Source organism: Sitodiplosis mosellana, unplaced genomic scaffold (assembly GCF_009176505.1).
Source record: "Sitodiplosis mosellana isolate CC-2019 unplaced genomic scaffold, AAFC_SMos_1.0 Smas_scaffold_38, whole genome shotgun sequence".
NCBI classification, from domain to species: Eukaryota; Metazoa; Arthropoda; class Insecta; order Diptera; family Cecidomyiidae; genus Sitodiplosis; species Sitodiplosis mosellana.
In genome coordinates this window covers 490,524-517,085 of record NW_022595280.1, presented here as the reverse complement: position 1 = coordinate 517,085, position 26,562 = coordinate 490,524, and the positions used below count along the sequence as shown (strand labels likewise).

The 26,562-nt window shown below is 36.8% G+C and overlaps 1 protein-coding gene across 3 annotated transcripts in view; it reads left to right on the top strand.

The window, feature by feature from the left end:
• Window positions 1–26,562, top strand: part of LOC129569584 (uncharacterized) — a 128,918-nt gene that overhangs the window by 50,930 nt on the left and 51,426 nt on the right. Inside the window, exon 1 of one of the 3 annotated variants that reach the window (XM_055448576.1) lies at window positions 15,841–15,888. The exons of the other annotated variants lie outside the window; for them this stretch is intronic. Coding sequence (XP_055304551.1) covers window positions 15,875–15,888 — 14 coding nt within the window. The 5' untranslated portion in view covers window positions 15,841–15,874. Of the gene's footprint in view, window positions 1–15,840; window positions 15,889–26,562 lie in introns of those variants that run through there. 3 annotated transcript variants of the gene reach the window in all.

Sequence of the window (26,562 nt, the reverse complement as noted above, 5' to 3'; positions counted from 1 at the left end):
TTTCACTCCACTTCACTTGTGAAATGTGTATGTGTGTGTGCACTTTTCCCGTCGCATTTGCGAATTAAACGTGTTGAGATTGAGCATTTGGCATCGCAATCGCAACGACTAAATGTGAAAAAATTCGAGAGTAAAGCAAAGAAGAAGAAAAAAAAAGCTGGAACACCGTTCCATTTAATGGCGTATTGTTGTTTTCATGTTTTACTTTTTTTGCACATTGCTGCTGCCGTTGTTGTTATTTGTTCTTCATTCGGAATGCTTATGTATGCCTGCGTTCTGGATTACATGGGACAGATGAATTCGTTACTCTGCGAATGGCAAACAATATCTCGGTGCGTTTTTTTGCTTCTCTTTCTTAATCTGCTGTTGCTACTGCCGTTGCCGCTTTTTTTTAGTTCTTTGTGTAATCAGTAAACAGAGTCGCAGGCAGCATGATTTACGCACATAAATCAGAATAACATTCTTTCCATTTGCTTACTACTACTAGGCTTCGTATGCCCATTCTCATTGTTTTCAGTTTTTTTCGAGCTGGTGGTGGTCGTGTTTCCATACACGCAAAACATTATACATTCTTCTTCTTCTTCGCTTCGGCTTTTTATGTCAATAAATTTTCAGATACGAAAAAAAAGAACACTCGGAGCAAAGAAAGAATTCGTCGCAAGTACAACAACAACGAAAAAAAAAAACGAAGAAAAAACATTATATACCATCGACTGCCCTTGCAACTCGGTGTAAGCATCGACCGAGCGAGAAGCAGCCTGTTTACCGTAAAGCATCGTGCGATAAAAACATTAGTGTGTGAGAATTCATTCTGGTTGGGTCCCAAGCGGCGTAGACCCCGAAAATTACACAGTACATCCACACACATCCACACACACCCACACACATACACGCATACAACATGCCAATTTCAAATGAGAAAAGTTACAAAACGATAATTACTTCTATTTCCGTCTTTTTGCGTAGCCCAAATAACTGCCTTTTATTCTTTCTTGAAGATCTTTATAAAATGTCGATTAGATGCAAATGAAGTCAGACCTTACTTCTTCACTCACACTCTTCTCTGTCGTTCACTCACTCGCTGCCGAAGGAAGCGAATTTTTCTCTTCACGTTAATTAATTAATAACAACGGTAATGATCTGTCTCGTGGACCGAAAAACTGCGTATTTTCAACCTAAAAAAAAATCAAACGGAAGAGGATGAAGCATTCTTCTCCTTCTCAATCATTTTGTCATTTTTCCAGAAAAGAGAGAGAGAGAGAGAGAGAGAGAGATTTTTTTTGGCAATTTCCATGGAGAAAACTTGGAAGCGCAGAAACACTGCCTCAATGGATTTGTTTCAATATGTTATGTATATTTAAAAGCTAAGTGAAGAGATTTTTGCTGACGGTAAAATTGAAAGTATGAATACATCTATTTTTTTCAAACGGAGTATGAAAGATAAGCCTTAACCTTATCCATAATAAATAACGTACATACACGTCCAGAGTTCGCAGGTAGAATGGTATCGAGAGTCGAAACGATTTATTATTTACTAAAGCTCAGGCAAATTATTTCCTTGGTAAATTGTGTTTCAAGCTTTAAATAGGACTCTGGACTTTTACACACAAACATACTGTACTCCCTTCATGTGCGAAGTGGACTTAACAAATGTAAACGAGTTCAAAAGCTAAAAATAAATATCTTTTATAATTTTTCTGTTTTTCGTTGCCTTTTAATGTGCTCCATTTAATCATAATTGGAAAATTGATTGAAGGGAAAAGAGCAACAAAGTTTTTTCAAGTTTTTCTTTTTCGAACAATGGTTAATTGATCCATTTTGGTGGCGTACTTGTTCATTTTTTTAATGAATCATTGGCGATTCATCATATTTTTTCCACTTCTCTCATTCGTTCGACTACTCAGCTGTGAATGCTTCTTGATATTATTGGCGCCCCCAATTAGTTTTGACGCAGTATTTTGTATTCTACGAGTAAAGAGCATTTCAATGTTTTGAGGTTTTACGGCGAATTGCACACTTCACCAGTTTCTGATGAAGCTCTTTTGATAAACTCTTTTTGTTTGTTCGTACAAAATGCTGGCCATAAATGTTTGCTTGATAGTAATTGACCCAGAATCAAAGCGCACAAACACAATTCCGAAAAAAAGATCAACAACATAATCGCCCTGTCGTGAGCCAAGTTCCCATAGGAACACAATTTGATCGTTTCATGAAAATTAACATCGTAATCTTGGTCAAATAAACCGGAATTAATGCTATTGAATCAAATCAAGTGTCCTTTCTTGGACTGAACGATGTGAGCATGTGTGTGTTGTGCGGCGACAGCAGTGCTCGTTACAATTATATTTGTGGTCATGATCACACAAATGCCTCATAAAATTCATTATCATTAGTGTTATTATAGATATGTGTATTCATTAGATGGGCCCGTTCTGCACCTCATTTCAGTCAATCGTCATTCGTTGATATCGCTGTCACAGCGCTATCTCATTCAATGTTCTTGTGTGTGTGTATGTTTCAAGCACATTTCGATATGCATATATAGTTAAATCGCGTGTGTGTGTGTGTGTATATGTTGAATGGACAAACTAATTTCAAAGTGTAGACCGACTTAATGAATGAATGATATTTGGCTGTTCTTGGTTGCAAAGCCATGATTATGAGGTTGAAAGATTACACACGCATTTGTGGCCGCAATGGCAGTGGCCGGCAGAAGCTCATAGAAACTATACGCATAAATAAATATTAAATTAACTTATGTACACAACTGTTACCAACCTAGCGACAGACAGTGTGACATACACACCGCACCAGTCTATCAGTATAAACATGATAAACATATTTTAATTTGTTTTTTCAACGCGAATTCTCTCTCTTTTTAATTTCATCATAAAAATACCCCGTACATTTATTTTATGAAGAAAAAAAAAACACAGCATTTTATCGCTGTCCTTTCTGACACGAAAACAAAATTATTGTAATTTCCCTCGAAACGAAAGAAAAAACTGGTTATGCTTTTTCCTAAACCCATGTAAAAACCCATCAAATAAAACACAACCGCAATTCATTTTGTTTGACACCACGCAATTTTCAACGACTTCAAAGCCATGCACTGAAATTGGATGTTTGACTGAAATTCATATGAAAATCGAAATGGGAATTCACATTTTCCAAATATCAACAATTCGCGGAGTAAAGGTGGAAAATACAGCGAAATTACCTTTGACAAGAAAGTCATCAGGTTATGTTGACATTTTCAAGAAATCATAAGGTCTGTGCATTTACACTCCCAGGAAAATTAGTTGCGCCCCAGCAAATCGAATGTAACTATTCTTCAAATCTTGGAAAACTTTCAGTTTGAATTACTGAGATGAAATCAACAAGTTTTGTAGTTGGCAGGAAATTGAAAAGCATGATGTGGTTGATATTGTGAAGTTCGGTAAAAGTTGGTAAAAACATTAAATTATTTTCGGAATAGCTTCATCCAAGAAAGTGTGGTCCCAATGGTCCCAGAAAAAATTATGATGGATTCGCATATAAGTTATTTATCCAACTTATAAATTAAATAGCAACCCAAATGTGTTATAGCACTGTGCAGCCTTCAAATGTGATCGATATTGTGTTTTGTTTTGGTAGAGATTTGCAACAGATAAATGGCGATTAGTTTAACCCTTTGATGCACAATTTTTTGTTTTTGAATCATTTTGATATATGTTTTGTGCCACGATAAAAAGAGAAAAATCTCATACTTAGATTTTTGAAAAATTGCGTATTTGTCGAGAAAATCGGAGAAGAGTCAAAAGTGTCAAATCACTATAAAAGCTTGAAAAAAATTAAATTTCATAAAACTAATGATGCAGAAAGTTAAATTGATGTGTTTTGATCCTACGAGTCCTAATTTGACAATTGAAAAGAATGTACAAACCCACAAGATAAGAGGAGGAAAAATGTCGAATTCTGCTATAATTTCGCATTTTTTTACAGCAGTACATGAACAGAAAAAACTTTCCATTCAGCCAGCCAATTGTAGCCTGTAAAGTATCAAATGAAAGCTAGTTCAATTCCCTACATTTGTTTACAAATAAGAATGCAAAAATATTCAGTGGACTCATAGCTATAGCGTCTGGCGCATCTGGTTACTTCAGGAACCGATATGTGATAAAGGGTTAATGTGTAGTGATATTTAAGTTTGAATGTCACTAAAATAGCAATCAAACGAGCCATTTGGGCGAATTTAGTTTTCGTCTTTCTTTCGTAGAAGTAGCGTTCCAATTAATATTCGTCAAATCAATGAAAGTATTTTTTCCATCCGAATGACGATTTAAATTAGTTCGATAACCCTGTTCGGTTATTATCAAAAGAATAGCTATTTTTATGTTGTTTGCCATGTCTATTCGTGAGACGTAAAAGAATGTATGTTTTTTTGTCGATTTATATTTTTGAAAAGGAAAGTATGTTTTCTGTTGATTCTATCTGCGTTAAAAGGAAGTATGTTGGCATCCTGTCTAGCCTCTGTGGTTTTTCACGGTTTCCGCGGAACCGATAGGAGATAACAAGACTTGGTGTCTTCGGCAAAGTTGTAGTAATCTTCTATAACATTGCTGAAAACATCTATCTCTTATCTGTTATCAGTTGCGCGCAAATCGCGCACATAAAAAAGCAATTTTTACAAAAAAAAAATTTTCTTATCATTTTTCGCGCTTTTCGCGGAACTGATAAGAGATAAGAGATAACTGACTTCAGCAATGTTATAGAAGACCTCAAGTACTACAACTTTGCCGAAGACACCAAGTTGTTATCTCCTATCAGTTCCGCGGAAACCGTGAAAAACCGCGAGGACCCTCTAAAAACGAACATACATTCTTTTAACCATTATTAGTTGCAATGAAACATACTTCTCTTTATTGCTACGAAGTTGGACCAACTTGCGTTCTTTTACGTCTCACTAATAGATGTGTTGTTCAACCAACGTTCATGGACGTAATTTCGCTCATCACAATGATGTGAGACCATAATATTGTGTTTCGATAATAATATGATGGTTTTCTCCGGAATTTGTGATATGAGAATGCGTTGAAATCGTGGCGAAGAAAAAAAGAAGACGAAAGTACCTCATGCAATTGCATCGAAAAAACTTTCATAACACGTTTTGGTGCATCCATGTACTTGCAATACAACCATTAATCAATCGCATACGACAAGCCAATAGCAGATGAGAAATCGCATCTTATGCTCAGCACTCTGACACATACTCTCAATAATCAAACACATATGCAATTTCAATAACGTTGCATCATTCAAGATACAAATACGAGCGCATCGCATAAGAAAAAACAAATCGATATACATATATTTCTTTCACTCTAATGCAATTCCACTGCGTCGTCTGTCAATTTTTATTGGATTTGCATACGAACCGAACCGTATATGTGTTTGAATACACGTACGAATACGTCGAACGACTGGAATATTTTGGATTCAGTGTCTCAGCAGGAAATCGAGCAAACGCGTACTTTATTCGCTCATTCGCTCGCGCGTCACATCTACAATATAATGGTAAAACGATGAATCTAACCAATCGAATGAATATTTTACTCTTCTTTGATCCATCGCTCGTTCTCGCTCCCTCTCTTGCTCATTCTCTCCACTTCGTTTTCGCGCCAGTCAAACAGAAAATAATATTGTTGGATGAAAAGGCACAAACAATCGAAAAACAGAATGGATCCAATTCCGAAAACGCAGCATAAACAAGAATCCATAACCGGTCTACCCGTACATATGGAGAGATCGCAAATGGTATTTTCGTTGTTAAATCTCTCGCTCTCTACCTCGATATGTCTCTTCGTTTATGCTGTTGGCTATGGGTTTCAAGAACCAAAAGAGCATTGGAAATGTCTATATTAGTTGCAAACACTCGAAAAAAAAACCTTTAGCAAATACACTCAACAGCACTATCATGCTAAAGCTGAACATGTTTTCTTTTTCTACAGCTCACCGAGAGCTACTTTATTCAAATAGACTATGAGAAAGCGACATTTTCAAGCGGCACCAGCATTTGATGCGGAAATAGCGTTGTCGCTGATTCATACAGATAACTATCTCAAACAAAATCACGTAGTTCAATAAAAACCGATGAAATGGATAGATTTTGATGAATTTACAGCTGGAAATTGAGTAATGAACGCGCAAATGACGTCTTTGTCACCACAATGTCGATTTATTCTACCTTTCGCTTTGACTTTGTTCCACCGCCGTTCAATTCAACACATTATATCTGAACAGAAAAAATACACTAGCAATTAAGCAATTTAATACCGCCGCTGAAGTGTCGTTGAAAGCCTTGGCTGTCAGCATTTATGCAATTTTCATGGAAAATATGTTGTAAATGATTGAAAACTTGCAGCAGTCATCACAGTATAAATTATGTATAATGTGTACATAGAAGATGGCGTTGCCATTAAAATGTCGTTGTCCACACGATATTGTGTGCCATATCGTGAGTCTCGCAATACTCGAAATGTAGAAAAAAGAACTGGATAAAAACTAACAGGAGATTGAGTAGAAAAATATGGAATTTGATACTTCGAAATACCGAAATACACAAACTATTCTGCTGATTCGCTGATATTCACTTCGGTGAATTCACGCCGAAAAAGAAACCAGCAACAAAAGCAACAAGCGAAGAATGTGAACGGTGAACTGAGTTCACAAAAAGCGCTGGCGTCGTATGTCTCTCGGTGTGTATTTAAATTATGCATCAGAAGCAGTTCACTGAGGCAACATTAGCTTGTCAGCAGTTTGGGCAATTATTTATTCATGTCGGTTTTGCTAAGAATTGATTTCAGTCAACGCAAATTGACAGGTCGCATGAACAAACGACATTGTAATTCGCTAATTCCCAGCTTTTCGCTGTCACCATAAAAATGAACACAGCAAAAATGAAACAAATAAAAACAGACAAACAAAAGATGATTAAGTGCGGCCCGGGTAAAATGCATTGAATGACAGCAAAAAAATATGCAATGAAAACAATTGAAGCGCTGGTCTGGCAAATCATCTTACAACTGACAATGCACACACATGATTTAAGCTGTAATAATGGTCAATCTTTCTTTTTTTGTTTCGGTTGCCCACAAGACTCCATCCATCGCTTGTAATTTTACACTCAAATTAACACAACGAGTTTTCCAACATACAGTAAATCCTTGTGGATTTTTCCAAACATTGTTTGCATTCGTTCGTTCGGTCGTTCGAACGAAAAGCCAACTTGTTGATAGGTCATTTGTAATTGAATGCATTGGGTCTCGGGTTGATTATTGTCGTTTCTATACATACACACGCATACACCAGCACGCTATGTACATCCAAAACCACTATGTGTGCATTAACTTGGATATGAAGAGTTAGGATGGTAAATCGTGTGGAAGTGCACAGTACACACTGTATCAAATTGCACCGTCGATTTTCAGTCAGCTACGAATAGCACTGCTGCTCGAGTTGATATACATTTTTGTCGACAAGCCAGTACATGAATATAAATTACAGTTTGCCACTTCGAGTATTCCAAATACAAGCATTGCACGCATAGACGTGCAACACATGCACACACACACACACATCCACTGTCCAAAACACACCAGCTAACTACTTAGCATTGTTCATCGCGTTCACTTTTAATGAGCTAATTTTAATGTTAAATGAACGGAACTCAACCATAAATTGTACCTTTCGTCAGTTGATTCGGAATATGGGTAGCTGGCCGAAATTCCCATGTCGAATAAACTCTTACACACTCTCTTTCTCTCTCTTTGCCGCTCTCCCTCGCCACTCAATAAATGGAAAACATAATTTCGCTGCAAACTTATTTAAACATTTACCGTTTGCTGGATGACTGCAGTTTTCTATTTTTGTGCTCAATCGATAGACACATTCTCTATGGATTTACCGGGGCCACAATTGCCACTGCGAATGACTAACGAAGTAATTGCAGTTGAGCAAAAACTTCCCGTCAATTGAATTCGGCCAAATATGTGCGTCTGTTTTCCAATGGAAAATTTCCATCAGTCCGTCAACCGATGGTTAAATGACCAAATGTTCGATACACGTTGTTGATGGCAAAATATTTTTGATATCAATTTGAATATGATATCAAAGCGTGTTTATGTGTAACTATCAATTTGTTCCAATGCTTGGAAATGTCACCTATTTTCAGTTTGCATCAATAATTAAATGCATCAACAAAGAGACGAACGAATAAATCCATTTTTGTATTCATATTCACCGGTGTTTGGCCCAGATTTTGTTGTTGTTTCAGAATGGCATTTCTTTCGATCGAACATTCAAACACATCGAAACACTTCGTAATAGAATAATGACATAAATACATATAAATTACTTGTAACACCAAGTTTGATTGACACACAAGCCTCCGTTAGCCACTGGAAATGTGGTAATACTTAAAACGTACATGTCGTTTAAATTTACTTAATTAGACTTCTTAGCCATTTTTTCGCCTCCGTGTTTTTTTCTTGATTTTTATTTATTCGCTTTTCGTCGCAAATAATTTACACATAGAAATGGTAAATTTGTAGCAATTACTCAAACGCGGCGGTCACAAGTCAATTCAGTTGCGAGCGGCAACGTGCTCGATAATTATTGGAATTTTATTTGATTTGTTCACAATTTTCGAGCGAGAAAAAATCGATCGTTTACCATTTTTCGAATGTGCATTTTTCTTCTCTCTTGTTGCGGTTTGAACAACCAGCAGCTACATTTTACTATTTATAGCCAACAAACAATTAGTTCAGATGCCAAATCATTAGCATCAAAATGCAAACAATGTTTTTTCTCCACAACTGAACATTCAATCATAGTTTTTTCTCTATCCGAACATTTTGTGGCTTTGTGTCACGATTTATTACAGCGATGATTTTGTTGCAAATGCTAGGCTATGAAGTGATTTTTCGATTAATGTGCTATTGATTTTTTGTATGCGCCGCGGTAGGCTTTTGTCACCAGCCACACAAAGCACATCATCAAAATAATGTTTGACGATTTGCTGCCCCTCCACTCAAATCGATTCAAATTACCATCATTTTGTCAATGTTTTGATAACAGTTCAGCCAAACACAAATTGAAATCGATAATGTGCATCCCCTGACTTGTGGAACATCGTAAATGTTAAGCACAAATGTTCGTTTCACATTTTTTCGTGGGGCGAAGCAAACCACAGAAATAAGCTGCTGATACCGGATTTAAAGCGTTTTCATTTCATTTATTTTCTAAAACCAGTTTGTGTGTTGGAACTTTTTGCGGAGAAAATTGTTTGGAAAGCCACACCGTCCTAATCATAGTAATGACGAAAAAGTGGCGACGTTCAAATCATAAATGCAATTCGGTTTCTCTGCAATCAACGCACAGAATTAAAAATAATGTTCCCATTCATTTCATTTCGAATAAACTTTTAAATGCGCGCAAGAAATGTGCGCAATCATTTCACCACAATTAGATACAAATACACAGTGTACACTGTGAATAGCGTGTTATTATTTCAGATGTTCAATCCGAACTCACAAAGTATATGGAACGATGTGATATGTGGCGCAACTAGGTGATGGCCGCAGAAGTTTTGTCAAAATGCATACATAACTAGCTTGACATTCAGTTACATAGCTCAGCTAACCCATAGTACATCCATCCATGGGCTAGGTGCGCGACCATCGCGAAAAAATATGACCGTATATGATTTATACACAGCATATTGTGAGTCCGTCTAATCGAAATATGGTAAAATCAAAGGAACGTCAGTCAGGTGCTTGATGGTGTTTGAAAAATTATTGTGGCAGCCAATTTATAGAATGGTTGATGAACGGTGGATTTCACGTAAAATTTCAATCTCTGATGATAACAATCTACTCTCAATTTGTTTTTTTTTTCCTGTGATCACTAACTTCTATCTGAGATTGAAAAATCGAAACTGTTAATTTTTTTGCTGAAAAATGTGCTGACACATCATTTATCATACATTAATCTAGAGGTGGGCATCTACACTCTAAACGTATCACAATTCAATCAAGCGAGCGACATTCGCCAATTTTTTTTTGCATACAGAACAAAAAAAAATCCGAATATTTTCGAACCATTTTCTACGAATTTGTTTTAACCAAAAAAAATGAATTTATATTTAAATACATCGGACATTTTTTTCTTGCTGTCAAACTTATGAAGCTAGGTTATGGCCACTGTATTCAAAAAAGGCTTTTTTCATAAGCATGAATTTCACGGAGATATACAGAGAGAAGCAGATTATCTCTGAAAATTCACTTAAAAACTTTTGTTTTTGCACAAAAACCACCTTAAACCAGAGAAAAAAAGTGATTCGATACAGCAAAAATAAGTGGTGCTCTTTGAGAGAAAATAAATGCATTGAAACTAGGGGTTTCACGCAAACTCGAAGGCCGAAGATTTTACTGAATAGCTGGAAATATGACCATTTTATGAGTAAACTATAGATATTGCTTCTTTTTATTCATGAACTCGAATTTTTTAGAATTTTTTGAATCTAAAAATTCTGGAAGTGGGTTTTGGTGGATCCTCAGGATTGTTCAAAACCGCTCCTGGTTCTGGAAGTGGATCCTCAGGATGGACCAGGGCATTGTCAAACCCAGTCTGATCCATCCTGAAGATCCACCAAAACCCACTTCCAGAACCGGGAGCAGTTTTGAACGATCCTGAGGATCCACCAAAACCCACTTCCAGAACATAATTTTCAAGGTGAATTTTGAAATATTTCGAAATAATACGGATTTTGGTGAATCCCAGAGAATTTTAGAGAAAAGAGAGAAATATTGAAATTTTAGATGAATTTTAAGTTGCGTGAAACCCCTAGCATTGAAAAGCCCGCAATTAGCAAATGGCCTTGCATTCCAGTGTCATAAAATCATAAATGATGAGTAATTGTGTCAATTATTTCATCATATTTTGCCGCAAATTTTATTTCATCCGCTTTATATTTTCCATTCAGCCCATTTAAAAAAGGGCGGATGTGTGTATGTGGTTGCAATGCCACAACGCAACGACGGCAATTACAATTTGGTGAAATTATTTTATCGAAAGCAAAATATTAAAAATATTCGCGACTGTAAAAATGGCAGCAGCACATCCCGTATATTCAAGGTTGCGAGCACTTTTGTTCGCTCGCGCCTACAAAGTGACACCACGTGTGTGTGTGTGTGTGTGTGCTTTTTGCTCATTGTAAAAGATTACGGCATTTATTTTCCTTCCTCTGCTTGATAAGTATCTATAATAAAAATATACCGCTTTTTTGTCCATATCACCATCACCATCACCTTCGTCGTTGGTATGGCAATTGTTGTTGAAAATCTCGTGAATTTATGCAAAGCTACGATGAAAAAGATTACCGAGGCAAACGATGAAAAGTTTTTCGCACTGAAGATGAAAAACGAGCGAAATCGTAGTAGCGTAGACAGACAGAGACACACAGAGACACACACAGAGATAGAGAGAGAGAAAGTGCGCGAAATGTTGTTGTTTACCTGGAGCACAAATTGCGATTCGCAATGTGCGACATTGACGCCCATATGAGGCGCCCGTGTGCGCGCACGCTAACGACAAGGATGACGGAAGTAACAAATTCAGGCGCTTTTAACGAGTTGGATCGGAATGGAATGCGAAATAAAAGAAACAAACACATTCAAAAGCAAATGGAGAGAATAGTTAAATAAAACGGGAAAAGTGACGAGCACAAAATGAAAAAAGTGCACTCGTGGGATGAAGCAATGCTACGACGATACGCATTTGCACAACCCACTACTTTGACACTTTTTTGTTCGTTGTTGTTAAAAGCATGAAAAACTCAATCATTTAAGCGGCTTGAGAAAATCTTCACATTAGCAGCAAATGGGCAACGAAGGTAACCGAAGTGTTCGGGTGTGTGCCAAGATTGCACACGGCTTCTGCAGCAAAAGTAAAATCCGACGGCTGCTGATGCTGATGCCGGAACAAATGTTTGCACTCTACAAAGGGAACTATGGGCAAATCTGTAATCGGGTCAAAAATTGTGAAATTCAATTGAGTTGACAAAAACCTTTCCCCAGCAATTGCTGGCAGAATAACAAAGATTTTGGCGCATTTCAACTGTACTGGCAAGAAATGAAGTTGAAAATGCAACAGTGGAATGCTTCGTATACTGATACATGTATTTGGTTGGAACTCGGTTGACCGAAGCGCCATCTAAAGAACCGATGGCGAATTCGTGATGTCTGTATGTTATACTTCAGTAAGACGTTTGACAGAACGGAGAGTTTACTTGATTGTTTTGTCATTAGCCTTAAATTATCTAGGTGGTGTTTGGGCCCAATATCAGTTGTCAAATTCGAAGTGAATAGGAGCGTTGTGAAAATGTTTGTATTTCTTCGTCAATTTTTCGATAGAATCCGCTTCATTCGATTTGACTTCAATGCTCATTTGTTGATCTCTTCGTTGCGTCAGCCTTAATCAAATTTTGCTCCACAAAACTTTGAATAAATAAACATTTTGACTTGTTGAATGGCACCAACATAAAATTGACGAATTTTTCGTACACTAACTCTCCTCTAAGTGATGTACTCTTACAAATACTCACTCACTCGTCATTCCCTGAGTCGACACTCACAACTATGGAATGACAGTTTACGCTTATGCGAGACCCAAAAGTATCGTTCAAAGTTAAATTTGCCAAAAACTTGCCATGCGATAAAATGTACATACGAACCAGTTTTGTAGCGACGGAATTTTCGATTCATCCACAACTAGTAAGAATATCCATTTCAGTTTGACTTTGGCAATATGTTTCTCACAACTTTACAAAATGTATACATGCACACACTTACCAATTTAATTATTCGCACTCTGGATACTTTTATCTCCGCCCCGTCAAGACGACCCTGTCGGAAAGATCCAGTGTCCAGAAACAGCAATGTTTCAAAGCTTTTGCTTCGCATTCGTTTGTATCGGGTGAGTCCTTTAAAATGGATCGCAATAAATTTTTTAATTAAATTGCGCTAAGTTCTGCAGTCAAAATTGAACTGCAGCAATGTTGACTCTGCACAACTATCGGCAACACAATCTCAATAGCCAACTAAAGTGTAAGTTTTGTATTCGATCACTTAATAATTGCGCACATAATCCAATTAAAACTTTTCATTTAATTTCTTTTCTGTGTGCATTTTGTTTAGTTTGGCACAAGTTTAACGTTTTGTGCGAAAACTCTTCCTTCAAAAAGCTTAACACCCGACCCCAAGCGAAACGAAATTAAAAAAAAAGAAAAGAAAAAGGAAATAAATGCGAAAATTTGCATTTTTCCACTAGAAATTGATACACAATATTTTATTCGAACAAATCGCATAATGATACAAATTAATGTCACAACTTTTACATCCGCCATTTTACATAGTTTACTTAATAAGACAATTTTCTTCTGCCACAAGAAATGCTTGAAAAGAAACTTCAACAGTCGTTTCAACTTAAAAAAAAACTGACCAACAGTTTTGTTGAGTTCAGCTGAGTTTCGGGTGTATCAATTGCAATTTGCTACATGGTATCTTTGCACCCGAATGAGAGTTTTTTGCTCAATAAAAACTGAATACAATTTTCATTTCACCATTGGTGGTTTCATTTCAACTCACTATTTGCTGATCAATGAACTGGAATCGTGCGCATTTTGCGAATAAAGGAGTATTTGCATTGAAATTAATGAATATTTCGATTGCTGCAGAGATTCTCTGTTCAATGATAAAGCTACAAAACCGAATTTCAATTTCACAGATTTAAACTTTAATTATGCAAGTGCAGAAGCGTTCATTTATAAAAGCATTTTTATGCTGCCAATTGAATGCGTTTCCATTGATGCTATCGACCGTGTTTTTGCTTGATATATATTAATTTCGGTTGATTGAGTAAAATCGCTGAATTTGGCAACATCACGCAATGCGTGCGGTCGATGTCGATGGGGACGAGCATTGGATTACGTCACAGCCACACGCATCGGCCGTATGATTTGTTTCAATCTATGCATTATGTTCTCGAGAACGGTAATAAACACATAATACCAACAGAAATCAATTGGAATGAAATGATGCTTAACCGCTCGAACAATGGCAAAGAAAGCAAGCCATAGTCTCAAGAAGAGTCTTATTGGCTCGGGTGTTTTCCATTTGGTTCAAGTAATTCTGCAATTTTCCTTTTCGCTCGTACCAAATCGGGATCAACAATCACCACAATTAAACCAAATTGATTGACTTATGAATGGCACTCAATGCTCAATTCGAATCAATTTCGATCCATCATCACCGCCTTCATTCAGTCTTGAGGCCAAATTACAAAGTCATTTCACTCGTTCATTTCCAATTGAATTACCGCTCGAATCAAGTAACATTAATTGTGTGCTCAAAAAGTCGACAAGCTGAAAGCACGTGATTTTCGTTCATCGACCTCATAAACAGGCTCCTGTCTGTGCTGAATCAATTTGTTGGCAGCAACATTTTCATTTGTTATTCATCGAATCACGCATATTTTGTTCAAATAATTTTTCAGCGTCAAAGTTTAACAAGTGCGCTTACGCTTTTTGCACCTGACCAAATATTTTGTTGTATACATATTTGAGTTTGGGTTTCTTTTTGTGATGCTTATGCGGACAGCACATTTTTCCATGATAAAGTATACACACCAGAATTTATACAATGTTCGATGAATTTTTCTTCGACGAAAGAAAAAAAAGTTAATTTATTCCAAATATTCAATAGGTAACTAACTACCTAAACGATAAAATATTCAAATTATTATGATAAACCAGTGAACATTTTTTTTGGATGTAAAGTTTTTCCTCAAACATTGGTGCGAGGAATACACTGCCGATGGGAACACTACAGTGAATGATGCATCATTAGGACAGGAAAAATGGCGAAAATTAACCGTTGAGAACACCCGCAGGGCTGAACAAAAATTGCGGGCCGCGTTGACAAAACTGCCAATTCCAGTGGGGAGTTTAGTATCTCCGATACATTTTATTTAAATGAATCAACGCTGTCTGGTGATGCGCGCGATAGCGAATCTCATGTGGATTGTTTCGAGACGATTAGATAAATGCCCTTTTATGACAGTGACTACGGCAAAAGCCGACGCATTCCAACGCTCGTAATATACAAACCACTGGAAATTTAAGGCGAGAAAAAGTGGCATAAACTCCTCTCGGAGTGCTTTTCACTTCAGTCGGTAGCAAAAAGTTGGAAAAAAAGATATGAACTGTGACAACCTATGCAAAGAAGCTCATGATAACTCGTTATCGTGTTCGTTGAAATAAAAAGTGTAGGATGAAACTGGCATGCAGCCGCTGTGTTTGAGCTTGAAGAGAAGTCCATAATCACATCGAAAATGATAGCATTGAGAAACGAGAATGTCACAAGAAAAAAAAATTCTCGAGTCAATTTTATTGCTCATCCCTTTATCCCACTCACCCACTATGTTTGAAGTTCCATTTTTCATAAAATATTTGCAGTTCGTTTCGGGGAAAAAACCCACACGCAAACACACAAAATATCAAAATAAAAGCCTGGGAGAGATAGGAAGGGAGCGACTGAAGCCATCGCAACAATCCAAGAGGTTAATATCTGTCAGGCAAATAATGGCATATCGCCCATAACTTTCCAACATTTTGCTCATATCATTTTCAAACAGCGCATGAAAAATATCAACACACCAAACCGAAACATATAACAAACGATAACTGGTGTACGAGAGCCAGAGAATGAGAGAGAAAGATGGAATAAAATAGAAATGAGATGGCTTTGGCTGACACGGGCCAAAGCTAGCACTATAAATGGCGATATTATTGTGAGGAATATTGCTTTTTATTTTCCTTTTTTGTAAAACAGTATCCATTCAAAGTGTTCCCGAATCAACAGAGAATCCCTGACAAAGCGGAAAAAATCCAAAGTCAGCAACGTAACAGTTTTTTTCCCCGCATTTTTGTATTGTTTCCATTAGTGTAAAACGAAATATTTGAGGGTAAAAAAACAGTATGAACGAATTAGGTCCGCCAAACGACAACATCGCGAAAAATGACAATTTCCCATATCACACAGTCGCTTGCTGCGACTGTCAGAAGGGACGAAAAATGTGATACCGAAGATTACTTCCAAAATTATTCAACATTCTTTTTTTTCGGTTTGTCGTGGCTTCTTTTTTTGCCTTTGAATAGGCCAACACAACGACAAAACGACCAATTCAAAGCTCCATTTGCTTACTCGCTAGCGCATGCACAGATTGCACACACTTCAACCAATTCGCTAAATGTACTTGTTCGCATTCCGTTCATTTCAAAACACATTATTAAGCCGACGCACACAGCTCGCTTTCATATGACAATTGCCATATCTTCCTTATCCGCGAGTTCCGTGCAGCCTCCTCATACCCATGTTCCGTGCAGTATGATGGCTAGCCTTCAGCAAAATTTCAAATTATCAACAAGCTCATTTTTGGCTTTGTTGCCTCCTTCACTTTCGTCAAAATCGACGATGACAAAAATCTACACAGCTTCTCGATTTCGTTTGAACAAATAATACAAAGAAAATTCGCCTTATTTTTTTCCGGGTTTATTGTATGTTTTTCATTATGCGCCAGCCAACATACATGTTGCTGTTGACTTTCAAGCGTGAAAAAGCGAGACCAAAAGATACAAACGAACACTCTCAAAAATCAGCCATATCTGTTATTAATATACCTTGTAGTAAACGCATTTATAGTGTTTCACTGTAGTAGCAAAGTATCCTATTAAATTCCACTGTAGTATTACTACAAGAAAATTTAATAGGTAACACCGCTACTACAGTGAAACACTATGAACGCGTTTACTACAAGGTATATTAATAACAGATATGGCAGGATTTTCGAGAGTGAACGAATTTCGCTACTCTTCCGGTCCGTTTCATTGCACAACAGGAACAAAAAACAGAATAATGCACAAAACAAAACCAATGATATTTTCTAAACTGTTTGGCAAATAATCAAAGTTCGAATTGTTTGAGCTGCTTATTTTCTTTTCTCTCTCCCCCTCCCTCTGTCTCTGTTATTTTCGTTCTTTTTATTTCGTGGAACGGCGATTCCAATTCACGGAACAAAAAAAACTCAATCGATGTAAACAGAGAGAATTTATGTAAATTGAAAGTTAAAAAGAGATTTTTGAAGCCTTTAAGCGGTATATGGAGAGTGAGGACGGTTCTTCATCATAGACGAATGGATATTAAAGATTAAACAGAAACGTTTGTTTGGCTTGGTTTTTTCCCCATTTATTTTGCTCCATCCTCTGTGTGAAGCCTTGGATTGTAAATTTTAGCTGGTCCATTTGGTAATTAATTTGAAAAGTTCGCTTAAAAGGATAGGCAAATAAGGAAAAAGGCGATAAATCACAGGCATTTACTTGAAGTGGACGTGAATTGAAACAATTTAGGCCATAAATTTCGTTTGGCATGCCAATGACCATTCCACCGCTTCGCATCCCACAGTAATGGGGGATAGGTTTCACTCTGTTTTTGAATTTTCCAATTTCTAGAATAACAAATTCAAGACGACGGTTTGAAATTACACTCCAAAAACACGCAACAACAGACAAAAGCAGCCCCAAATCAACAATGCCATATTTTTTGTGTGTGTTTTGCTCAGTCGTCAGACGATATGGTGAGCGCGTCTTTAAAGCGTCAGCTTTGTGTTTTGCGAGATTTGACGTTGACAAGCAACAGCTGAATTCAATTTTTAATTAAAAAATTCTGCGCTCCAGAACAATTAGAACAAATGAGTTTTTGTTCGCTTCATTTCGTGGTACTAAACGTGAGCTCTACATTTAATTTGAGTGGAGTTGACAACGATGTTGGTCAAATGGCTTTGATGTTAATATTGCGACCAAAGACAAAAGAAGATGGCCAATTCGAATAGAGATCGACACAAACTTAAGCACTCAATGAAATAAAAAGAAATAGCGTCGTTTGACTTGACACAAGGACAACCATCTTGATTAACTGAATCCGAGCCAATGCAAATATTAAACAATGAAATGGCGATGCCGATAAAATGTATCTCAATTCATTGAACATCGTTTCGAAGAGTTGCTCAAGAGCGCTTGAACTCGCCCCTCCGAAATGATGGTGGCACGTGCACGCTGTTACATCTGTGGCAAAATGCAATGAAACTTGCCTTGTTCGTCGTCATAAGTGTGCTTTTTGTGTGCTCATGTTTCCAACAATTCCGAGTTGATTACACGGCAAACGGAATGAGTTGATACAATCTGGCAAACAGCTGCAGCTCAGCATAAAAATTCGCACTCGTATTTCCGAATAGTTTTGTCTACGAAACTTAAAACATGCAAATAAATTCAGCGGGCGGCGTCGACGACGGCACATAGAGACACACCAAAACGTGCACCGAACTGTATTATTGGAGTCCATTTAAGTGCATTGAAATAATGTCTTTATTCAACATTTATTCGCTCCGATTCCCAATAACAATGCCATTTTCCACCATTTTCTCGATCCTTTTTTCCACTCTATATTTCGTCTGAATTAGCGCGCGCGACTTGCAAAATGTGTTTAAATTTTCAATTCGAAAATGTATCAATAAAATTGATAGAGAAAAAGAGCGAGAGTGAGCGAAAAAAAGGAGGAGAATTGGGCGGAATTGCATGCGAATGTTGATTGCCGCATGGTTTTTAGTGCGCGTATAAAATGATTGAAAACGTACATAATAAACGCGTAATGCATTCGGTGGCAAAAGTGATATAACGAAAGGGAGAGATCGAGAGAGAAATTCATGGCTCCATTTATTATATGGATCTGTCCAAGATTTGATACCCTTTGAAAAATATTCAATGAGTCACAGTCAATTTTATGGGGTTTCATTTTACGATTTCGATCGAAGGAATGTTGTTCGGCAAATGTAATGTTTCGGATAAAGAAAATGTGCGGAGATTGGAAAAGAGTTCGCATGTTCCGCGCGGCTATAAAGCTTCGAACGCGCTTACACAGTCCATCATATGCGAACTGTGTACACACTTTGCATAACACCGTGTACAGCATGGAATATGAATAAATTTTGCGTAATTGTGCATAAATAATCGGTTGAACATAACTCCCCTCAAATTTGCATATAAATTAATTTCTTTTTTCACCGGGACCATAGATGCGACATGGCCATTTGTATGCCAATTTATTGCCAAACACAAACAAAAACACCCCAACTGGTGTATGCTCTTTTTCTTCCGCTGCAGATAACGGCTTTGCAAACATATTCGTCGTGCAAATAGTTCGCGAATGCTCATGCTCTCTCTCTCTAATTAAAATTTATGCTTTGTCTCCTCTTATTAAATCGGAACAAAAACGACAAAAAATTCTTCAACAATCTCGTTGCATTGAAAAGCACACAGAGAGAGGGAAAGAAAGATAGCGATGGAGTAAGAAGAAAAAAGTGCAATTTAAAATGAAAATTGTGCTGTTTATCTACAATATGAAACTTAGATCTTTATTTGGAATCTTTTTCCGTTTTGTTTACCTGTTTTATGCATTTATATTGCATGAGTTTTGTTTTTTTGGTTTTTGCTCGTTTCATTATTTGATGTGTACCGCTCTTTATTTAAATGAAAATTCATTCATGTTATTCATTCACGTGCACTTACAACGACTACTGATGAGATGTCGGGGCGAGAAAAAAAAATCATCGAGCTCTCGCTTTTGATTTCAGTATGTGTGTATGTGAAACTCAAAGATGAGCAATTTTTGTTTGCCGCAATGTTGACGGTGAAATTGCATTTTTAATAAGTGCTTTATATTCAACAAAAATGCGATAATTTAATTAAGAGCCGCTATACAGGAAAAAAACAACGTGCCATAGATTATTTTTTTGAATGCGCATGAAAATGGTAGCGCTTTTGCTTGTGTTTTTTTTTCTCGAAAAAAAAACGGAGAGAAAATCTCTTACTCGCTCGCTCGCTTTTTTCATCGGCCGAAAATTATGTATTCCACGAATTTTCCACCTCCTTTTTATTGGATATTACACTTTTCAATCAAGCCAATTACAGCATTTTTGCTTTTGTATCAAGTTAGTCAAAGTGATTACTGAGCGCGAAGACATGCCATTCATTTTGGATTCTTCGTAAAATGTTACCTGTCATCAGCATTGCATTAAAAATGTCTGAAAATCGTTTCAACGTTGCCAAGCAGACAACAATTGAGTAGTTTGGAGCGAAAATTTAATACAGAAAAGTTGCGCGCAAAAATTTCGATGATGAATGAGCGGAAAAGGGATAGCTATATACTATACTGTATAGTAAACTATAGTGAACTATATAGCTATCTCTTTTCATTTGACGTTTTTTCGCGCAGATTTTCTGTATTACATTTTCGCTCCAAACTACTCGATTTTGCCGTCGATGAAGCCATGTTGATTCAAAGTTAACTTCTTCCCCCCTTTAAATTATGATTTCCTTTCATTCTGGTACTTGTTTTATGATTTTTAGCACCATTTTGGATTTGCGTCCGTTCAATGTTAGAACAAAAGAACAAGACAAAATGTAACAAATTTAGAGGTAGCCAAGTAGCGATCGATGAGTGGTCATAAACTTTTCAGACGTGAGCTGCATCATAATACTGAACTCACCCCATTGTTCTTCTTGTTAATGCTTTCAATATTTTGACGGAACAAGTTATAACATAAATCATGTTCCGTGAATCACATGAATTTTATTCTCTTTTTTCCGACATTTTGGACAAGAAAAATCGTTTCCCGAGAATTTTAAAATAGCTGTTTGTTATGCTGACAATTCGTATAGAGAGAAGAAGAAGCAGTGAAACATCTCTCTTGGGGTTTTATGTCTGCCATTTGGAAGGAAATATATTTCAATAAGCGTAGTGTGTAATGCTCAGACAAATATAATAAATATTCATCAGATGTGGAAAAGTTCGCCCGCTGAGAATCCAATGCAGCAAACAACATTGAGCGAAAAAAATTTTATATCGAATTTCATTTTACTTTAATTACATCGATTCGAAAATCCACATTGCACTCTTACCAATTCTATTGATACATCTGTCTCATTCTGTGTTACATTTACGTCTGACAGGAATTTTATTTCGGTTTCTTTCTTTTTATCACGAAAAACAGATTGCCGCAGTGATTTTGCGTGCTATATGATGATGATGTTGATGATGGAAGACAGATTAAAATTGGTCGGGCTTCCATTTATAAGAGTGAGCGTCGGCAAAGTTCTAATAAAAAAATCAACATTGAAATCATTAGAATTCGACAAAAATGTTAATACGAAATATAGGTTTCAATATCAGATTGCCGGCGTCGTTGTCGCATCACAAGAGCCCATAAATTAAAGACGCATTTGTTTTTAAAATGTGAAAGCATTTGAACTTGACGCGCATATTTGTTGAAACGTATAACATCTGTATCATTTGCATGCATAAAATTAATTATCCAAGCATTTTTCATATTTCAATGGAAAAATCGTGAGCACTTCAATCTTTTTTCATCCATCTCGCATTTCGTTATTCGAAATGCTTAATGCAAGCGACGCATTCGTTATGGAAATTCCAGCAACCAGATAATTTCGATATTTTTATTCTGAAATTGATGTGACAAAAAGAGAAATAAAACGCACAAATTCAGACCAATAATAGCAACAATTGGACGATAGTGAAAAAAATTCGAACAAAATATTGAACGGTTACGTCTCGCTCATTGCACAAAAGAAGAAGAAAATTTCGACAGTAATCCGACATTTGTAATCTTATTCATATTCCATCAATCATCCGCTTCAAAATGTCTACGAGACAAATGGCATAGACACAAAATTCGAGCGGAAAAACAACAAGAAAACAAGAGATGTTATTCAAAAGCCGAAATAAAACATGGATGAAATCAGGCATTCATATGAAATTGAATCAGTGCAAAAGGTTGTGTTCCATTTTTTTTCTAGAGAAATCGAGAACAGAAACAGAGCGAAAAGGTAAATCGAATCATGACATTGAGTCTCGGATCTGAGGCACTTTTACAATTTGAATATGTCGGTTCCATCACCCCGAAAGCAATGCCAATGTCACACAGAGAGAGGAAGAGTCATTTCTGTCTCTTTTTTTTTCTTTCAAACTGCGTTATGCAGATCAAGGGTTCAACTTCGTTAAATAAAGCTCCATTAAAGCTATTCCAAGAACTGACACTTTCCTTGCGAATGAAAAGAAGGGAAAAAATTTATGATAAAAATGCGTTCCTTCCGCTTGAGCTGGGCAGATTGTAGTAGCAATAGAAATATGAATAGTATAACTTAAGGCGATTAGTGGAATCTTTCCATCTTTCTTCATTCTTTTTACTTTTTTTCCATTCGGTTCGTTTGTGCCGCTGCGTTCGTTTACAATTCAACGCGAATGGACTCCGCGGATCGCTCTCTTTTCTTCATAATTGCAAAACCAAAATGCTTTTAATAAAAAAAAAATCATTCAACTCCGTTTCATCTGGGGTGAATTATTTAATAGGGATAACTTCATTATCTTTTTATCAGATCTCGACAGAAATTACCGACATTTTCTTGAAATAATAAACTATTTACTGCATTTCATCTGCGTTTTGCGCTCTTTTTTCTCTGCGGTATGCGTGGTGCACCATCTGCACAAGAGTCTTAAATTGACTGCTCAGCATGTTTCGGAAGAAGAGCTGTTAATTTCTCCCATTCACGATACTAGCGCCACTGAGGTATATAGCAAATCAATGTAAAGTGGAGTTTATTTTGTAACTAAAATACGTGGCAATTTTGAAATTTCGTACTATTTCCGCACCTTGCTGCTCAGTGCTCATAGTGATGCGAGTTTCAGATTGGATACGAGTTGCACCTGCGGATAAATGTTGCATGAAAGCATTTATCATTTCTAGTGAAAGCGCCAAATACAAAACCGCAAATAGTGCTTTGTTGTTTATTCTTTCTCTTTCCATGCGATAATCCGAAAATTCAATTTAAACTCCGTCAAAGAAGGATTAGTCAGATTGTATAAAAAGAAACGAAGGGAAATGATTATGACTAAAATGAGAATTGATGTTCTGAATGATTTAATGAACAATCATGACTATTATCAGTTGGTTTTGAATTGTTTCGTTTACAATATTCCACTCAAGAAACTCATCGTCTTTTCTGGCGTAACAATGGTGAATTGTGCGAGCCGCAGTCACAATCGAATACACATTGGCCCAGGTTTGTCGGGTTCAGGTTATATATTGACTTAAAATGCCAAACACAGTAAGAAATCGATTGTTACTTCGATTTTGGCTCAAGCAATAACTGAATCGCCTTTGGGTTGGGGTTCAATGATGATGATGGTCCATTCACTTTGGCGTAACTAATAACAAATATGAATGCTGTCACAGTCTATCGATATTTCGATCCATCTATGACTAAGCCGAACAAATAAATCCGTACATAGGCCGGTGTGTGCCGATTTTCCATTTCGAACAATTTAATGGCTCAGTGAAACCCTAAGCATCACTATTGCATGTGTGTTTCTGTTTGCATTGTTTATCTTTCAGTACATACAACAGGTAGAGAGCAAAGTAAGTAGCAAACAGAGCAACGAGCATCAATCCATGTATTGATTTCAATCGTATGGGCTTTTCGTATTTAATGCGATGACAATATCAATACACATACACGCGCTGAGACGGTTTAATGAAATAATTCGCAGAAAAGAACAACACACACACACACACATATATATAATGCTCAGCCACATATTCTGGAGCACAATTGTTGGGGAATGTTCTGCGCTATTGAGAGTGAAAGCGGAATTAAATGCGAAATAAAAACATTATCATGTCGAATGAAAGTGAAATTGTATGTTTTCAAACGAAATCAATATACCCAAGTATTTCAACGCATTCAATTCAATGATGGGGTTGGAATGGATTTGCTTTTATTTCCGTTGCTTCAAAAAGACATTGAACGACACATATGTGTTCGCTCTGTTTTGATTCGAATGGGACAAATTTACAAAAAGGCCTCCCTCTCCTTCCGATGAATGGCTATTTACCTCTAGGTAACTCGCATGGAAACACAAACACGCGCGCGTGTGTTGGCAAACATTTTTCCGTGGATCAATACAGCAAAATGAAACAAAAATTTCGGGATGTCGCCTTCGGCATGAATTAAATTCAGTGCAGTATTTTGTTCACTATTTGTACGCGTCAAAAACATTTTACTAACACTAAATTCCAATTAAATTGCGCCCATTTAGCAAACTTTCATTCAGACTAATTTGGATATTTGATTGACGATCTATTGATGAAAATTGGATTTTTATTTGCATTTAAATGCTGAAATCCAATTACTGCACGTTGTATAGCAACTGGATACCTCGTCGGTTTTGTACAAAAGCTGAGCACATTTTTGTGATTGCGATGCGAATATCGGTGGAACAAGTTCCAGTGGTTATAACAAATATCAGAGCATTCGAATTATTAATCAGGATGCCTTCGGTGGCATTGCGTTCGTTTTTAGCATCGTCGATAATTAAATTCACAGCAAGACCATTGAATTTTTGTGTCAAACCTACTTTCATGAAGAACTCTCTGCATATGGTATTCCATCAAACCACAAAAAAGTTCACAACTTGCATGCTGATGAGAACTTAATCAAGTGCATTAAATTGTTGCACACCGAAGTGAAGATCCACTGAAAAATGCACTTCACTTTTCGATGTAAATTTCAAGCACAAATGAATTGCAATTAACAATGAACGTGTACCGTGACAATGTTATAATCTGTAGCTTACATTGTGGTCCTATTCACCGATCTATCATGTGCAAAAGAATTTCAATGCAAACACGTTCACATCAGACAATGAAAATTTGCTGTCAAATCCATTTCACCCCTTTATGTGGCACCGAAGTATGTACACAGGCACACAGCATAAACTCTTTTGCAAATAACTCAAAGCTGAGCTTAAGTTCATTGAAAATAGATTTTTCCCTCTGTCGGATTGAACAAACAAAACGGCTTTTCGTTCGCCTTTAGAGTCTTGAATTCCCGCTTTTTGCTGCCGAATGAATGCATCTCCGTCCGTGCATAATGCATACAAAGATGCATACGTTGCACGTTTTATCCATATTCTACGTTTGCATTTTGATGCTCTTTGCATACACTGAAATAAATTTGCAAAGCTTTTTACTTGTGCGACTGGAAGATTGTGATTGGAAAATATGCGACGTATCGCATCGATGAATGCCATCGATTTCGATTTCCGAAGCCATCACATTCAAATTGGCTTATCGTATGTGCATTCCATTTGAACCGATTTGAATAAACATTTTGGGAAATCGAATATGGTCGTGCAAAGTGGATTGGTAGCCCCCTTTTTTACCTCTATATTTTATTGAATTCGTGTTGTATTATCGAATTTTCGTCGAGACATTTGCTCTGTCCATCGTAGAAATGCGACGTTTTTATTTCTATTTCCTAAAGTTAATATATTAAATTGATATCGACATGTGACACGTTGTTTGAGTGTGGACACATTAGGGCTATCGTTCCGTTCATCGGAAATACAAAACGAATTAGAGTAAATTGATTATGGAATTTCCGTTTTTGCTTGCGCTTCGTGTCATGTCTATGAATAGCGGACGGACACCGAACTTATGCGCATAATAAAATTTTATTCGATGTAATCAAACCATCAAACGAAATTAGGGACTAGACGACGGGGAAAATTGCAACGACCCAATCGACATAGCTCACAGAGGGCCTCAATGCTTTTTTTTATCGATCCAGCGATCGCGTGCGTATTCCAATTTGATTAGCTCACCTGTTGCCATCGAAATTGGATGGTTTTGTGTGTAGTCAGTCAATATCGGAGCATTAATCACTTGTTTATGAATATTCGGCAGATGCAGGATATTTTCGACCGTATCAATGTGTGTTGAGATGAGAATGTGTATGCTGAGCAGTGGAGCTAATTAATTGATTTCCATTGTTAAAATGCTGGAGATCGTTGAATTAGAGATTTTGCGAACAAGATTATGTGGGATAAATTATCTTTTCGCAGAAGGGAAATTCCTTTTAGAAAATTTCAAGTATTTCACTTTGTCGAGATTAAATGTGCTAGTATTTCCCATCATATAAATAAAATCTACAACGATAATAATTGCCTGTAGAAATTCCAAGCTGAAAATAAATTTGAATGTAGGCCATGGAGAGCGACAGCGCTCTGAAACCATCGATTTTCTTAATTTTCATACGAAAATTGGCACAGAATGACATTCTTGGCGATATTTATTACGACGGGTTATATCAAATGAAGTGAGTCATAAATCTTGTTGATTTAAACTTGACAATTCCATCGATGCTGTTCCATTGTTTACGATAAGAGCTTAGCTTCGGGTGGCTTCGCACAGCATCATACACCACTCAAACCTGGTAAAAGTTGAGGAGAGCTTAGCATAAGAACACTGTTTAAACATTGAACAAAAATCAAAGCA